The sequence below is a fragment of the Diorhabda carinulata genome, chromosome 6, assembly GCF_026250575.1.
Source record: "Diorhabda carinulata isolate Delta chromosome 6, icDioCari1.1, whole genome shotgun sequence".
NCBI lineage: Eukaryota > Metazoa > Arthropoda > Insecta > Coleoptera > Chrysomelidae > Diorhabda > Diorhabda carinulata.
In genome coordinates, this window is record NC_079465.1 from 15,492,063 (window position 1) to 15,511,656 (window position 19,594).

Below are 19,594 nucleotides of genomic sequence, written 5' to 3' on the forward strand. Positions count from 1 at the left end.
GAGCCGATGATGAAAGTTTATTTAATTTTCATCGTAGATATAGATAATGCTTGGCAAAATTTATTTATATTAAGTTAGTTATTTGAAATTTTTTATGTCGGTTCTACCAACTTTTATAAAAACAAAACTAGAATTTCTGGAACCTTTGGTGATACTCATACTGAATACACTGTTTACACTACCACTACACTAACCCTCACAATTACACTGTCTGCCACGTGTTTCGATAACCAAGTTCAGAGACTGAAGGTGAACTTCCTTAGTTGATAATGAAAGTTGAAACTGAAGGTAAACACACAGTGTGATTGTTGGTGAAGTGGTAGCGTAAGCAGTGTATTCAATAAAAACAAGGTAATAAAACAAGTCGTACTTATACAAATATTATGGTTAATCAGATGTACTAACCTTCTAATGCTTCAATATTATTAGGCTTGTAAATCAATTTTGCTGGTTTGTGTGATGTTTCTTCAATAATAACCGACGCACTTACTTCGCGCATTCCCACTTCATTCCAGGCTTCACAAACATAGATGGTTGCATCAGACACTTGTACATTGTTAATTTCAAGTACCCTTTTGTTATCAGTAAATTGTACTCTACCATTTTCATCATTGGGAAGAATTTCTTCATCATTTTTGTACCATATAATTTCGGGATTGGGTGTACCAGAAGCAACGCATTCAAGTTTTATGTTATTACCAACTTGAGTGATGATATTTTCAGGTTGAATACTAAATATTGGTGGAGCTGAAAAAATATTTCAATTTTTATATGATAGGACACGAAAAAGATTCTGGAGGGATCACGTAGAAAGAATGCCAGAAGACAGATGGGCAAAGTGGTCTAAAACTCAGAGACCTAACACACGCACACCTGTAGGCAGACCACCAAAGAGGTGGTAAGAGAGCTGGAGTACAGCTTCTCAGGAAGATCCAGGAAGAGGGCCAAACGCACAGGATTGAACAGGACTTGGTCCTATTGAAAGAGGAAGAAGAGAAGAAGAAACTGATAGTAATTGAAAAATATGAGTGAAGAAGATTATTCTTGACGATTGCCTATGCTTTATGCTTCATTTTGTTTATCTCTTTTACGATCTGCTAAAGACACATGTGTGGTAGATCAGATCTTTTTTAAGGCTGTACCAAAAGTGAAATTAGTTACCTTCCAGTGTTTTACCACAATTTACACAGCCACGTTGTCTGTGAATACTATAACAAGGTCGCTTTCCTCTGACAATATCAATGTCGGCAGCCTTTTGCACATAATGTTCTTAGTGATTAGGTTGAACCTTGAGGGACTTCTCCAGTGCCTTTGTACTTTTTAAGGCAGTTCTTCTTTGTCGCATTTTGTCAGTGATGTAGTTAGCTGTCTTCTTAAGTAAGTATCCTGATACATTTATCTTACATTTGACCCATGATATCATTTTCTTTGCAGTATTACCAACGAGATCGGTCTGTTTGAAAACAGTTTCGGTTTTCTTCTAGTATATATTCTACAATTACTTTTATTTTCCTATGTATTTTCTATTTATTTTCCTATATAGCCACACTAGACTTTACTTCCTAATTGAATTAAGCATTGTATTAATCTAGAAAGAATCCTTGTGGTTAGATTAGGTTAGCGCGACGATTTAGTTCATTTAGGCATGCGACTAGCTGCGGACATGCCGGCTGTTATATAGGCTTTGAACCATATCTAGAGCATCCTGTATGATTTCCTCATGAGTTGTCCTATTGTGTGTGAGTATTTTACACGTATGTTTTTCAATTTTATCTAAAAACCTACAAAATTAATTTGTTGAGTCCTCTTTGTTTTTGAAACTTTTATACATAATGTAAATTCATGTCAAGATTCTTTTTCTCTACTACATAAATCTTTGATTTGTTGAACTTCTATTATGGTGATATTTCTTCAATTATTTCTTTGCAATTTCAATTTTCTCGATTATTTCTTTGCAACCCTATAATTTAGAAACACCAAATTTGGTATATTCTATGAGACTGTAGGAAGCGATCGAACCCTTCTGGGGGGTTTATTAGGGATGACTTAACCTTAAAATTTCACAAAAGTTTTTTATCTGTCAGTTGATTTGAGAAATTTTATTTTCATACCATTCAATTCAAAAACGTTTTTAATCTTGTAATTTTAGTTAATTTGAAAACATATTTGCAAATAGTGTTGGATGTAAATTTTATTCCAGATTTAACAAAGTAATAGATACATTTCAATACGATTTAATGGAAAAACAAATAATTAAAATAAATGTTATTGTAGAAAGAACATGAACACTTAAATAATTTGAGGAAATTGCTAAAAATGATTATAATTTTATTTTAGATACAAAATTATACTTGGAAGAAAATTGAAGTAGATTCTGGCCATTAGCTGATGATCATATGATATCTGTAATGCTATTATACAATTCTTCTCGGTAATCAATAGGAGAAGAATAAGTAGACTCCTTCAATGTCCCTGAAAGGTTAATCTTGAGGACAATTATTTCCTCGTCCCGTCCATATATTTGAATCTTAACGATTCAAGGAGTCTTTAACATTGACACTAAAAGAAGATGGTACTCCATTCCCCCAAACTACTACCTACTTCTGAAATGTCACCTAGCCAATAGAATCTTCAAAAAAAAAGTTAATGAGGAAAAGTCCGAACTTTTTACTATAGCATCAGGGTTGCCACAGGGTACCGAACTAGGCCCGCTATTTTGCACACTGTATATATCAGATATACCAGTATACAATATCATGAACTTTTTCTGACGACACAATCATCTTCTCTACTAATAAAGAGCCAAAAAGAGCAAAAAAAGGCTCATCTTAACCAATTACAAGAGTGGCTTCAAAAATGGAGGATTGAAGTAAATGAGAGCAAATCAACAAATATAGCAATCACCCTACGTAAGGGTACATATCCTCCAGTTAAGTTGAAAAATACAAAAATACCACAATTAGATGGTACTAAATACTCAGGATTCGACATAGACAAATACATTGGTTAATACGGAGAAAATTCAAAGTCTCACTTAAAAACAAAATCCTTATCTACTGTCTGAAGTGAGTGAGTTTTATGTATGAAACGCCTCAATTATCTAGGAAACGGCTTGTACAATTTTTATAAATTTTTGTCTATAAAAGTCTTGTGATACGGCCGGTATTATGGTGATATCTATATAATTGTCAGATCTTTCCTTTTTCCGGAAAAATAATGAGCTTTGTTATTTCAAATGAATCGCTTTTCGAAATCCTTAAGAAATTATATTTCATCGAATATTTCCTATACCTAAATGCCATAATTTCGGAGTTTAGTTACATTTGTGTTATCTCCGCCGTAATTAAAATAATAAATTTGACGTTTCAATAAATTATTATTGCTGAAAAGTTTATCTTAAAAAGAACAAATTTATATTTCAACGATATTAGGATAAGGTGATAGACGTAGAAGTCAACAAGAAACGTGTAATATCTTTAATAATTTATATCCCAAAACAACATCTACTGTCAGTAAATTAGTGAAAAAGTTTAACGAAACTGGTTCTGTAAAAGAGTTATACAAATCAGGACGCAGAAAAACTTCATCAACTGAAAATAAATCTTTAGATGTTTATGTCCTGTTAGAAGACGATCCACACTTGAGTAGGTACTAGACAAATATCCAGGAAACTTGATATTTGAAATTTTAAGTGATAATAAATTCCATCAACCAAAGCAATGTTGGTTCAAGAGTTGTCAGATGATGATTTTGATAGACGTGAAGAGTTTGCAGATCTAATGATGAAAAAATGTTACAATCCAAACGATCCAAATTTTGTAAGTAATGTATTGAGTGGTATTGAGTATTTTGTATTAATGGAAACATAAATCGGCATAATTATAGATACATGTCACGTAACAATCCTCGTTGGATGTGTGAATCCCATACCCAATATCCCGAAAAATTGAATGTATGGGTTGGAATAATAGGCGACAAAATAATTGGTCCTTCTTTCAATGAGGGAAACTTCATTTATCAGGCGTATTTAGATTTATTGGAAAATAATATTATACATTTAAAAAAAACTTCATTCATATTTGTAATACTACTAAGTGTTAGCAAGCCTCAGTAAAATAAATTTTCTTTTAAAAAGTGAATATGCAGACATAAAATAAATCGACAGAAATTCACTCACTGAACTTAGTCTTGAGGTAACAAATCTTGCAATTATTGACATGATTATGGATGGAGTAAATTTCGTCTAATAGCTTGATGTATAGATGATCTTGATATGCCATTCTGTTCAAATAACTCCCAAAATAATACCTAGAATATTACCCGTTTTTATATTTTCTCATAATGTTTTAATATTTTCTCACAGTAGCCTTGTAAATGACCTGAAGAATATCTGCGTCAAAGGTACAGAAATATCTTTCAAAAGTGAAATCTCAACAAGATAAAGAAAAATCTATTTCATTGCATATCATTCTAAATGTACGTCCAATGAAGTCTACAGATGCCCAATAAGCTTTAACTTTAACCACTTTAACAAGTTTCCATATGCATTGCTTTCACTCGCATGGACACGTTTTTCACTCTGGTAGACTGTTGGTGATGGAACTTCTTTCTGGCATTAGATATTATGACTTATTAATCTATTTTATTTATTCTGTTAAAATTTCAAGACTGATGAAATGACAAAATTGAATTTTTTTTTATAAATATTTATAATATTCAATTAGAAGGGATGTAAATGACAAAAATTTTATGAAGTAACAATACTGTCGAAAGTAATTTCCTAAAATTTTATGACTTACAGGTATACTTTAACAGAAATAACACTTATTTCTAACCCTCTTTAAAAATTTAGGGTAGTTAACCACGACCACATAGGGCTGCCAGAAGTGGCTTTTCAGCATCTGTAGGTATTAAGGTTTGACTGTGAAAAGTTTCATGACTTTTGAAATTATTAGCTAAAATTGTTCACTGGCTCTTGGTCTATATATAACTTTCCTGTTTATCTTCTTTATATCTTTCAACAGTGGAACACGTTTTTCTTCCATTCATGTAAAAAAATTTAATAAGTAGAAGTACTGAATTGCATATTAGCATAATAGCCAATTCTCGACATTTTTTACAACTTCTTAAATAGTTTGCATGTCTTTGGCTATTCGACTTTTCCTTGAAAATGACGAAGTTTTAGGGAAAATTACAAAAATAAAAAAGGTTTTAGAATTAAATTATCTATTGTATGAAAATAGATTTTTTAAAATCATCTGACAGATAAAAAACTTCTGTTAAAGTTTAAGGATAGAATAGACAGAACGGTTCGATCGCCTTCTAATTACCATTACTCAATACCCTCAACAGTCTCATACAGTGTACCAAATTTGGTTTTTTTAAGCTAACAGCTTGCAAACAAATTAATATTTTTCGAAATTCTGGGACCTACTTTAAGGCCCTATACCTTGTCCCCAATCTTCCAAAAAGCCATTAATAATTAATAGAGAACTAGCTAATCTGTGAAGATAATCATCCTCAATTAATGATTTAATTGAATATAGTGTTAGTACATTCTATTTTTTTGGAGAATATTTACAGCAAATTTTTGTCTTGCTATTTCACCAGTAATAACTTGAGGATTCTCGATAACGGCTAAGAGTACACCATGTTCCTTTTCTCAGGTGGTAAGTTTTTGTTCTTTGGTTTTTTCGTTAACCACCACCAATCATTCCTGTCTTTGAGTCACTCCGTTCAGGATCCCACTGTAAATTATTTTTGATGCACGTAAACCATTTCTCATGTATTCCTAATATCAAAATTATATCTGTTTGTTCTTCTATGTAAGGAAATTATTACAAATCACAATTTTTCAATATAGAAACAGGTAATAATATAAAAACTGTCATTTCTGAAGTTTTGCTTGATCATTATAAACGTTACCTATGCCATAGTCTGCTGACAAAAATATATCAACAGTACAGCATTTGAAAACTTATTTATTTGCAAACGTGTAAAACCACATTTAACTTGCCTTTGATCATTACAATTCCATCAGCTGTTACTCTACCATTGACATTAAAAGCTTCACATTGGTAAGAACCGTGATCCGTTGGCTCAATATTTTTTACTGTAAGTGATCCGTCTGGGTGGAAAATGTATTTACTAGTGGGCTGGAGTCTAATTCCATCTTTAGACCAATTTATTATTGGAGACGGGTCTCCCTCTGCTTTACATCCCAGAGTTGCTTCAAAGTCTCCAATTGAAGCGAAAATTTTGGTTGGTACTTCAGTGAATTTTGGTTGGTCTACGAAAAAAATAGCTTATATGTTATAAGAACCAAATAAAATGATGAGTAAACATAAAGATGAAACAAAACAACCTTCTAAATAATTACCAAGGATTTTATTTAATATACGATTTATAGTTCGTTGATCCATGGTTCATATATGGTATTGAGCTTCGAGATACCACTGTAAATAAACTTGCTGATTCATATAATTTAAAAAAGTTAATTATTTCATTGAACTGTTGTACAGAATTTCATATTTTCAGTTCAGCTTAGTTGCATTTTTTTTGTTAATGAGATCGATTTATAATCAATATTTTACTCTATAAATGTCTCTTTTTAAAAAATGACTTCTCTTGTAGTAACTCTTAATTGGCGTAGTCAGAAGTAAAGTAAGAGAGATGTCTGTGATTCTTGTCATTATCTAACGTTTGTCTACTACAAATTACATTTGAGAAACATTGATGAAAGTTTTAAAAGAAAAAAGTCTTCCCAATGCAACAAACAATCATCAGACCTCGGAGATAAACTACACCATTTCAATCAGAGCAGCAACCTCATATCAATAATTCAGGCATAGAGTACCAGTACAGGTCAATGGAATCATTTCTCAAGATCAGAAAATGTTCCCTGGACCGTCAACATTCCCTGAATAATAATCAAGAACCCACACATTCAACGATCATCTAGTTTGACTGTGTGTCATTATGTGATGTGGATAATTGATGAATAATAGTGAAATGGTTTCCTATTAACACAACTACCTTTATTAAACGTGGCTTCATCTCCAAATAGAATACAGTCTCTCTGTTGATTAATTTCTCGTAAACCTCATCTACAAAATGATAGTATTTTTTCAAAATCAACTTCAGTTAATTCCTGTTGCAAGTGAATGTGTGCATTTTGTTTTTGTTGGAGATTCTTTGCACACCGTAGTAGCTCAATTCTTGTTCGCAGGAAATACTCATTACACTTGTATATGGGTTTTCAGTAACTGCCAGTAAAACATTAATTTCATTTTCTTCTGTCACAGAAGTTTTTAATCGTTCATGCTTTTCATGATTAATTAATCCCGTGCAATTGAACCGCTCCATCAAAATCTCCAAGCTTGCTTTTGTACATTGCCGCCTTTCAGACAAACGTTTAAGGTATATTCTTGCTGATATTAAGGAGTTTTTATTGCATTCTCCTATTATCCAGATTATATCAATCATTTCATCACGAGTGAAATTTACCGCTAAATTAAAAAACAATAATGTACCTATTGTCACATCATGCCATTGTCAAATATCGGTTCAATAGGTCTTAATAACAAAATAGATTGAATAAAACACCTGGAATACAGAGAATATAGAGAATATTTGCACTAGCGCTACAACACAGAACCGAGACCAAGCAGTGAAATTTTGGAGACTACAACAATAACAAAACTTACCAAAATGTACATCGAAAGAATTATCAATATCGGCTATGCTAATGAACTTTTGGATTATGGCATGAACATAGTTGAGGATGGAACTATTCAGATCGATTACTATCTAGAACATAAGTTCTGCGAGCCATATGAAAAGATCTAAATAAATGCGACGAACAAATGGAAAATGTCAGACTCCTAAAAGATAACAGTAAACTACCCAACATAACTTTCTCAAACCCTCCTCCCTTATAGACAATAGCGCTACCAAATTCTTAATCCCAATATTGCCTCTAAGTATTTCCATGATCATCATTTCCATTTATTGTAACTTCCATCTTCCACAATCATTCTTGAGATTATTGCCCTGACATAGCGTTATTTCCCGAATTCCAAAAGAGCGGAAATTTTGAATTCTAACTTTTCAAGTTCCACAAAACTTCGATAGTTTAATAGGTCTTGATAATATCAATCCTTTACAAGTCAAACTCAATTTCCTCGATTCTGAACTGATAGCCGAAAATTCGGTTCTATCTATTGAATATTCCGAAAGTAATAGTACTCAATTTTATTGTATCCATCTCTAACCACGAACTATCAACGAGATCCGTTAAATAAACCCAAGGAACCATCATAATCCCCAAACAAGAGATAGAAGAAGCTATTCTTAGAGAAAACCTAGCTACAGTAATCAATGTTTTAGTATGGACAGAACTTATCAGGTTCACAATCGAAACGATACAAATTCAGTTAGAAGTTCAGAAATATATTTAGTTAACTACTACCTCCTTAGGACCCAAATGTTTTCTCAAGAATACCTGAAGAAAGATATTGAACATCTCCTAAGCGCCGATCATATTGAGAAATAAGAAGAAATACAATTAAAATAACTGTGTAAAAGGTTTTCAGATGTTTTCCATCATCCAGAGTAACTCTTAACTTTTACCAATCGTATCAAACATAAGAACAACAGATGAAATTCCGATCTATACTAGGTCATAAAGAGGTTCAGAGAGAAATAATATAAATGCTGGAGCAAGGAATCAAGGACCTGGTCAGTCGCATTAGTCTTCAATAAATGGTGGTAGACTACCGTAAAGTTAACGAAAAAACAATGATTGTGATTCCAAACATCACAGATATTAGGGAAAAACTAGAAAGATGTCAGTACGTCTCTCAACCTAGTGGGTTTTACCTGATAGAAATTACATTCAATGTCCAAAACAGTTTCATGAATATCTCAGAATACCAAAAACCCTCCTGCTATATTCCAGATAGTAATGAATGATGTACTTAAAGGATGGCAGGAGAAATTTATCTGGTATACATGAAGACATAATTGTGTTTTCTGCATTCCTGAAAGAACATTTTAAAAATCATCTAGAGACTAAGAGAAACAGGATTCAGAATCTAACTGGATAAATGCAAATTTGTAAAAAAGGAAATCAGCTTTATACTCGTAAGTCTTATAGTCATTCCAGAAATTCAAACATATAAACAATTACTATATCCAGACTTTAGGAAGCCAATCGCATATGCATCCAGAACTCTGAATGATGCAAAATGAAATAGTAGAGTATAGAAGAGGAAATGCTAGCAATAATATGGGCTACCAAATGTTTTCGTCCGTACCTTTTTGGAAAAAATTCAAAATATTGAATTGAACTCAATAAACACCTTCGAGAAGAGACAAACACAAGATTTAGCTTCCTTGTACAATCAACCATGTTCCCACATTGACCCAAAACAGAATTTGAAACGACAAATTATCTACAAACTACATATAATTGAAGAATTATTGGAAGAATGGAAGAGGCAATCTCCAACAAACAACTAAAACATGAAGGATCATTGAGTTATAAGACTTACTTCAAGTAAAACATCCTAGAAGAAGACTTTTTAAAATTTTTCAAGGAATATCTCGATCCCAAGAGGAAATACGCTATATACTTAGAAGGCAGAGATCTTTATCAACGTCTCTGCAGCATAGAATGAAAAACATTAATGAACACGATAATGATTTTGTTACATGCAATCAACTTTTAGAAGACAGAGGCATAAATGAAAGATTAACGCAAACCTGAAGACTCACTATTGGACTAATAAATACATTTGATCCTTAAATACGACATAAATCAAATATGGATAGGTCTGTCCAATGAAAGGATTTATGTCTGTCAATGTCCCAAACGCTCTCCACATCATAGAATACAATACGTGACGGTATCCGACAGCGACACGAATTTGAGAACGGACTTATATTACGCCAGAATCTAGTTTTAAAAGAAATAAAGAAAAATTTTAAACTACAAGATCTTCTCAACAGCGAAGAATAGCCATTAAAATCAATGCTCACCAATCCGCTAAAGACAGATTCTACACAATTACGGATAACGTCGCTTAAGTTCCAACACCGCCCATAATTATACTGTATTTTCAAGTAATCCAATAATACTTTATGACGGCAAAGAAACGGTGCTGTTAGAAAAAAAATCTTTCCTTGAATTACATTCTTAGATAGTAGTTGAGTACAATTATTTTTTTAGTTACAAAATTTGTGGAATTAAATAGGAAAATAATTGGAAATTACAAAATTGTTCACAGTTTCGTCAGATCTACTCTAAACTCAAATTATATGGAAATTAATTCAAAATTTAACTTATTTACGAGGATTTTGGAATTTTTTTTCATTTTTCATCGTTATCTTCAGTGATGTTCGATAATTTCCGACATCATCTCTTCATTGTTCGAAAATATCAAACTACCGAGCAATTTTAGAAATTCACTGAAAACGTTCACTTTCGATGGCTTCCAAACAAATACTAAACAAACTTCTCTTGTTGGTGACCCAATGGTAATCGGTAATCGACGTTATAGATATAAGTGTTGTATTATATATTATGCATCCAACAACCTCAGAAAGAATATTGGTCAATCAGTATTATAGGAGTTACAAGCAGATCGTTAAAATTATTTATAAATATTCCCGTCTCAGCCTCTCATTTCAACCGTTTGTTGCAATTTCACCAACTGCAACTAAGTAGCCATCACATTTGCGATTAGCGATTGACGACCATCTTGTCACGCAGAAACACTTGACTTGACCCGTAGATTAATAGAGAAAATTGTGAGTATTTTGTCTGCTTCTGTACGGTTATTTTTGAAATTCATTTTAATTTGAATTTTTGATTATATTAAATATTGAATATGTTAAAAATTGAATTTACCATTAGTATCACTACCATATTTCTTTGGTTTTTTGACAATCATTTTCGCGGGAGCTGATTTTTCTTCTTTTTCAGTATTTTTAGCAAGACACTCGTAATATCCGTCGTCATTTTCATCTGCATTTTGAATTAAAAGAGTGCCATTATTTAAGATAACATATTTATGGTAGTCTGGTATGAGCTCTTGATCATCTCTCATCCAATAGATTGATGCTGTGCTGTCATACACTTTGCATGATAGAACTGCGTTTTCTCCCCAAGGGATTGTTACATCTTGTGGACCTTCCTTAATGAGATTGGTATCTGGAGAAAGAAATAGTATAATAAACTTTAACTCATTTGTTTTAGTAAGAAATATTCATAAAATACAAATATTATTTAATGTGTAACTTATACATTTATTCGAATTCTCATGTTACTACCCCATACAATGGATAATATTATGAAAAGTGATAATTCGATTATTCACACTCTATAACTTTAATTCTAAATTATATTTAACATGAAAAATGTCCCTACAAAAATTTATGGGCAGATTTTCAAACCAATCTAATAATTTTCTCGGGATATTTTGAAAAATATAAACATATTATTTGTTTGTCAATAAATAGCTTTACGGGCTTCTTAATTTGTATAGAGGGACTTCATCTTTCATTATTTTCTATTCGATCCAAGGAGATCGCCTGGAAATCATGTATTTGATGTCAATATGTATGATTTCAAAAAAAAATCAGAATTTGAAGAAAAAGATTGGTCACTTTGAAGTTTTCGATAATTTATGAATTAAGAATTTAAAAAAATGATGTTGCTGAATTAAGTTATTTATTGATCCTTTGAAATTTATTATTTGTTTATTGATGTAATTTTTAATGTTGTTTATTTAAATATATTTCAATATTTATTTCATAAATAATAAAATTGTTTAGGGAAATCCCTATTAATTTCGATATTTTAAGGGTTTTTGGTGGGGGCTTCAGGGAGATGAATTGTTGAGTGTTGGTAACACTGTTGAACGTGGCGGTAATGCCAATGTAACATCTACTAGTCTTTTTTTCTGATCCCGTTTTCATTTATTTCTGCTTTCCGATATTTCACCTTTTGCTGATATATAATAATTTTTACTTCTGCATATTGGTCGTCACACACCGATTTGCCGGCCGGTTTTTTGCCTCTGTGTCAGAGAGAGAAAATATTTGGAGAAAAGAAATGCAAGCTATTTATGCTACTACTACCACCTAAATTAATATAAATTAGTAAAGAGAGTAGCTGTTGCTACTCACAAGTTTTGAACACAAAAGTAGTAAATATGAAAGATGATACTTATAAGGAAACTATTTTGAAATTTTAATAAATCACCTGATGGTATTCTTCACCCATTGACATATCAGACTAAACTCTCACTACTAGCATAACAATGATTCGTTTGGGTCTTTTCGATATAGACCTTGTAACATGCATTTCGGCTTGTTACGCTTTTCATTTTTTCTTAAATGAAGAAATACGTAACAAGCCGAATGGCATGTTACAACCTTTAAATAGAGTAATTAAATTGTCATTCCAAAAAGAAGCTACCGTATAACAACCATATATATTTTATCAATATATACACAATCGTTTTGGTTTTGTGAGTTTTTATGGCACGTAAATAACATGTTTTCAAAGAACGGATACCATGTTTTTCCATTGGGAAAGATCATTGACTCAAGTACTTCCAAAAAAGAATCTGTTTTTCCTGTTCCATCTTTCGGAAACACTGGTTGCAGCAATATCTTTCTCCATATATTCAAATATCACTACATAAACCTTACCGCCTGAAACATTTGAAATGTAATTTACTTCTGAACTTCTATTTTTCTTATTCCTTCAAGGGCTTTAGAGACAACTATCTATGGTTGGATAAAAGCTACACTAGATCAGCCCACAACAAAAATGCTGTTTACCGCAAATGGCCATGAAATCTTAGTGCCGATAATCGTCTAAACTTTGTTGTCTCGAGAAATATCTGCGAGCAGACCATAAATGCTTACAACGAACGATAAAATGAGAGAGTGAAAAACAAACTTCTCAATTATCCAAATGGATCAAGGTCTTTCTGGTCTATAACTGCAGCTCAGGATTTTGTCCTATTTGGAACCATCACCAAAAATCTATATACACCGCAACAGCTCTTAATGTCTACGAGGCCCAGATTCGTCCATTTTTGGAATATTGCTCGCTCTTTTGCAGCTCGGCTCCCAAGCATTTCCCGAGGAAGCTCAACTCAATAAAGAAGAGAGCAGTTCGACTTATAGACGATCCAGAGTTGACCAGGAACTTGGACAGCTAGAGCATAGAAGAAAAGTCGCCGAGCTGACTCTGTTTTACTTATTCTACTACGGCAAATGCTCTTTCGAGCTGTTCAACAGAATCCCACCTAGAGTAATTTTTGCAAGACCCACTCGAGAGGCAAAACGTCAGTTTATCAGGACTCCTTTTTTGGGGAAGTGCAAGCTTGTGGAATTAGCTACTAAGGCACGTCTTTCCCTAATACTACAATCTTCAGAAGTTCAATATTAATATATCCACACGGCAGGTACCACTCGAACTACTCGAATGTAATAGGGTTCACGCTCTTGGCTTTATACTTAAAAAAAACAAGCTTAATACTGGATCGATATGTTTATTGTTGGAACTGCAAAAAAAGTTGTTGCGAGTCTCGAGGACGCTACTCCCAATTCACAAGTTTGAGAAATGTTCTCTAGAGATCAAAGATGTAACTTAAATTACAAAAAAATTTATTTCGAATTTTACTGACATAGACATATTGAAAATGCAGGAAAATGAATATTATGTATATAAGTAACATAGATTTAGCACATCCAATTCTTCAAATAAAATGGTGAGCTAAGTTAAACGTACCGCTCAAAAATATATCTTGATAACGACTTATTTTTAAACTTTTTCGGTCTATAATATCGAAGCGAAGTATCTGTGGTATTTGTGGCTTTAACTACGACTGCTACATTTTTTTTAAACATTATCAATTTCATTCGTCTCAAAAATACGGTTGCAAGATGTTGTTCTTCATTCTGTTTTTCAATATTATACACATTAAGACGGTACTGAAAGCTTGCAATAATGGTACAAAACGCAAACATTTGTGCCAATCCTTTATGCTAAATATCTTGCGATACCATTGATATAAAAAAGTAGACAATTTCTTATCGAAATAAATTTCAGTAGATGGATGTTCCAAATAGTATATAAGTGTTGCACTAAACGTGTAAAAAGCCATCATATTATCTTTTAGTTCTTACTGCTTTTGTAAAACATTTCATATAAACATCTACAAATCAACAATCATTAGCATGTTTGTAGAAATCATGTATTAGTTTAAATCAATTACACAGGTTATATATTTCTCCCTAGTCTCTATATTGGATCTTCAAACGACATTGATATCGTCTTCGAGCTGAAGTCTCACATATGATTTACAATTATTATATATATATATATATATATATATATATATATATATATATATATATATATATATATATATATATATATATATAAAGTCTCTAGTGGGGGACCGTTATAATTATGAAATTATCAAAATCGCAAAAACAGAAAAAAATCCACTTCCATTACAGTCCCGCGGCTACTTGAGACATCCAGCTAAATATAAGAGGCTTAATAAAGCCTTTAATCTCAAATGTCTATTTTTATATTCATTTTTTAATTATGAAAAATAAATCCAGTATTCAACTCGGCTATATATTTTATTTCCTGGTCCTGAAATTTTGGTTCAGACGGTGCTTCTTTCAATTGAAACCATACTTTCCATAAAAACTAGGATCTCCATGAATTTTCACGGATGGTTAATATTCTGCTTCGCTCTCCCATTCCTCTTGAGTGCCAATCAGTGCTAATGAATATTATCTTCATCAAAATTATATTGTAGTAGTAGTAGGCAGCAGCAGCAGTAGTTGAAGTAGAAGGAGCAGCAGTGGTAGTAGTAGTAAATATAGTACGAAACCTACAGCGATCTATAATAAACTAAATTGCAAAACAGACTTGAGGACCAGTAGTGGTTGGATCCTTCGCTCCCACTTTTACATAGGAAATGAATTCATTTGGACCTAGCAAAATTGATACCACCACTTGGCTGGCTTATAATACGTATCTAAAATGCAATCAAATTATTATCGAGAATTGTGAAATTGGAGGAGCAAGCAAAGGCTGATGAAAAATCCCTGGATGTTATACATAGTTTCACAGAAACCAGCATCATAAAATGTTGTTGGTATAGGATTTGTCTGTAATATTATGAAGAAGAAAACGTCTCACTTTTATAAAGTGGGAGTTATCTGAACCATAATGGTGGATGCAGACCCTCATAAATAATCATCATTATAAATAGTGAAGTGATATTAGATAGATAGGTAAATTCGGGAACATTCTTAGGTGAAGGCAATTTGAAACGATCAAATAAAGGTTGACAAATTAAACAGTTCCTGTAATGAGAAATACAGTTGGTAACAATTAAACTGCATTTATTTTTAGCAGAATCAGTTATTAGGGTGAGTTGACAGTTTGCTAGCATAATATTTCAACCCTACACAAAAAGTCCAATTTTCAAAAGTTCATAAAAATACCTATTCAATCACACTTTCATTTGTCTGAAATCACTTTCCATTATGTCTCTGCATAGAAAGTAATCAGAGTTAGCCTAATTAAGTGCCAATAAATCTTAATGCAGTTTGGCTAACTTTTCTGTAACAATAGAGGACGAATGAGCGTGAGATTTTTACTGAGACCATTCCGTTTGAAGATATCCGAGCATTCTTTTAATTTTCAATGCGAACGAGCTAATGATTAGCATCAAACAGTTGCGTCATCCATCTTGGAATATTCACTTCATTAGCTATCTCACGTATCTTCATTCGTCCATCGCAACGGACGGAGCAGTTATAATAAATAGCAGTTTCGGACGTTCAACTTATCAATAGCCACTTTTAAAAGCAAAGAACCATTTACAAATAATTCAATGAAACGGAGCACCTCCAGGATAATGTTTACGTAACTTTTCCTCGGTTTCTTACATCATTCATCAAGTTTCGACACAAAAGAAGTGTCCCTTGCAAAATGGTTCCATTTAAAATTATAGGACACAATGACCTCATGATGTCATATTTGACGAATTCGTTTTCAGCGATATTGTTTGATAAGCATAGTTGAAGTATTTAAATATTGATCAATTGGACGACGTTCATATGTTGATATAGATCAAACTTTTTCCCAAAGTAACCTAACCTAACCAAAATAACCTAAGGAAATGTTAAATGAGCAAACTCGGAGATAAAATTTCCTAACTGCAAAGGCATTCGGTTTAAACAGGATGCAAGGCATAAACTGAGCTGGCACAACAAGCAAACAATACTTTTGATATATGTATTGATATTAATACTTTTTAAGGATATTACGAAACGTTTGAGATTAAATTTGAAGAATACTTACACTTAGATAGAATAAATAGAAGCTTAGATATTTTAGATTGTTGGAAGGCTTATTAAAAGCTAGAGCTTCATTAACTGTAAGGGATACCTCCTTACTGGCCTATTATGTTATTTAAAATATCAACTTTATATATTGCAAAATTTTGGATTGTGAGTTATTAGAATCACCTTTTTGACGTAACGATTTTTGACGTAACGATTTTCGACGGACCGAAAAATTGTTACAATACGAGGCCGAAACTGAAGCGAGACTGTTTGTTTTTCGAAATTAAGGACATCAAGATAAGTCTCATTTCATCTCGTCTCACGTGAAGCCCTAGAATAGCTTCTGTCAAATTAGTTATTCGAAAAAAATCGAAATTCTACTACAAAAAAGGTCAATAATATAATGTCAAATATAAAATATTCAAGGAAATAAAAGATGACTTTATTGCAATTTTTATACTTTAATTGGATAAAGCATATATGTTATACTGATTATTCCTCTGTAGCTTCTGAAATCCTTTTATAATATATTGAATATTTGTCACATTATACAATGCGGATATGTATGGAATAGATACAATTCTAGCTTTAGTGTGTACTAAGTGAAAAAAACCTGGAACGATTTTTATTTTTAAATTGACAATTCATACTATGAAAATATTATTCCCCTCTAGCACCCCCTCTGAATTATAAGCACCCCTTCTAAAATTTCAAATAAGAAAGGGGGTCGTGTGGCAACTTGTTGGAAAGGAATTTTAATCCTTTGTTGAGTAATATAAAGTTTTTTAAATTTGATCAATCATAACTGGGAAGATAAATTTTTAAGAAATAAAGTTTGAATAATGTCTCTATCACTTAACTTCACCTAGAAGTACACGTAAGATAATAATGCCGTATAATATTTAGAATGTATAATTAAATTAAATGTTCAAAATGACCACCGTGTACTTCTTGACAATAACCGAGGCGATTTTGGAATTTTTATACAACATTTTGAATGACCTCAGGGGTAATTTTGTTAATTTCTTCCGTTATCCTAACAGCAATATTGTCTGGTCTATTGAAATATACTGTAGATTTTAAATAACCCCATAAGAAGTAATCTAGAGAAGACAAATCGGAGGATCTCGCCGGCCATTCGATCGTTCCACATCTTCCAATCCATCTATTGGGAAAAACCTTGCCTAAATAATTTCTAGCTGTACGTGCAAATTGCGGTGGAGCTCCGTCTTATTGGTGGTGAATAGATCGATCTATCTAATTTGGATGATTATCATCAGGAAAAAGTCTTTGTTATGTAGGCACTAAGAAGTTAATCAAAAAAATCTAGATAAACCTCACCATTAACTATGCACTTAAAAAAATGAAGGTCAATAATTTTATGGTTAATGATACCAGCCCAAACGTTCACTTTTTTAGGATATTGAGTGTGAGAATTACACTTCCATTGAGGATTTTCTCTGCTGCAATATCTACAGTTCTGTTTGTTAATCGTTCCGTTTAAATGAAACGACGCCTCATCAGAAAAAAACTTGATCTTGATCCGCAAATCTGCGTTCATTCTGTTCATAAATTCACAGAATTATTGCCTTCTGTCAAGATCACCTTCATTCAACTCCTGAACCAACTGTACATACTTTGTAAGGTTGGTATTTTTCTTTATGGAAAACTCTCAAAATAGATGATTTACTTACATTATTGTCGGCGGCAAGTTCTCGAGTTGTTTTCCTCAATCTCTAGAAGTACATCTAAGCGATCAAAATTTTGTTTAATAATAGTTATTTTCAAACTTGTGTATTTAATATCATTTATATACATATGTTTAACTTCACCTAGACATCGATATCTTATTACATACTGAAAATATTGGAAAAAAGTTACTTGATACTCACATTCATTTCCATTTTATCATTTCATCTTGGAGATAAACAGATGAAAACAAAATTAAAATCTGATATTGCAGGATATATTGAATATTTAACAGTAAAAATGATTAAATTAATGCGAAGCTACGTGAATTTCAACATATGGAAAGTAAGTGTTAGTCCAGTATGAATGTGAAAGAAGTAAATCATAGAATTGGAAACACTATAAAGCATATATATACACAAACATCTATTTCAATCAATCATTGGCCAAAATATCTCATGTTTAAAACATCAAGTTTTGACTATATCTCAAGAAAGCAGGAATAAGCAAGAAAAGAGAAAAGGAAACATTTTAATCATATAGGGAATTCTCAGTTCTACAAGACATCTAAAAATGGCTACAAATATTCATTATTTCACTCACCACAGTGGAAATGCTCTGCGTCGGTTTCTTTCAAAGACATTCCTTTCATTTCTATAGGATATTTGCAATGAGCTGATCCATTCAAAGAGTTACTTATAAATAACTGAGACAGCCATAACATATCACAGTTACAAACCAATGCATTATGATCAAGACGAAGTCTCTCTAGCTTTGGTAAATTTTTGAATGCGTCTTCAGGAAGATGTTTTAAATTGTTATTATACAGGTGCCTGGTAAAAAAAGTGAATTAAAGAATTTTGTTCATTGGAAATCCATAATTATATCATGGAGGTAAATGTGCTCATTTCACGGAATGGAGGTTAAATAACATGATCTTGTGACCAATAAGAGCTGAGCATCATTGCAGAAATGAAAAAATGTATTCCTTATCGAAATCATGTTATTTATCACAAGTATTTAATTTTAAATTAATTTTCTCTTTAAATAGGCAGAGTAGGGGAGACTGTTGTACCTTGGACATGTGTACCTTGAAACGATTTAAATTCAAAACCTGTTTCTTTATCTATCAATCCATAAATGATCTTAATTGGCAAATCTATTTACTCTTCATAGCTGAATTCTAGTCTGCAGTGAACCAATTGCGCTTTGTAGCAGTAATACGAAAAAATTGTTTTAAGTCATTAAAGTAAATATTTTTAAAATATTTGAGTGAGATTTTTTGCTTATGGCAAATGATTGTAGATGAGTGATGCTTTTAGTTACATCTTGCGACTATTGGTAAGTAATTATGCAGTGTATTTGTTTTGGACATAGCCTTTAAGCTATAAAATCACCTCATGCACCTTGGAATGCTTTCTATGGTACTCGAGGTTGGGTTCTTTGTTTTTTTTTTTTGAAGAAATCGACATGCCACGAAGCAAGACTTGTATGTAATAAGAGAGATCCA

At 32.2% G+C, this 19,594-nt stretch overlaps 1 protein-coding gene across 1 annotated transcript in view; it reads right to left on the reverse strand.

The window, feature by feature from the left end:
- Positions 1–19,594, reverse strand: part of LOC130895172 (peroxidasin) — an 82,753-nt gene that overhangs the window by 27,137 nt on the left and 36,022 nt on the right. Inside the window, exons 4-7 of the mRNA XM_057802349.1 lie at positions 18,688–18,917; positions 10,913–11,215; positions 6,017–6,289; positions 406–747 (exon numbers count right to left, since the gene is read on the reverse strand). Coding sequence (XP_057658332.1) covers positions 406–747; positions 6,017–6,289; positions 10,913–11,215; positions 18,688–18,917 — 1,148 coding nt within the window. The remainder of the gene's footprint in view (positions 1–405; positions 748–6,016; positions 6,290–10,912; positions 11,216–18,687; positions 18,918–19,594) is intronic.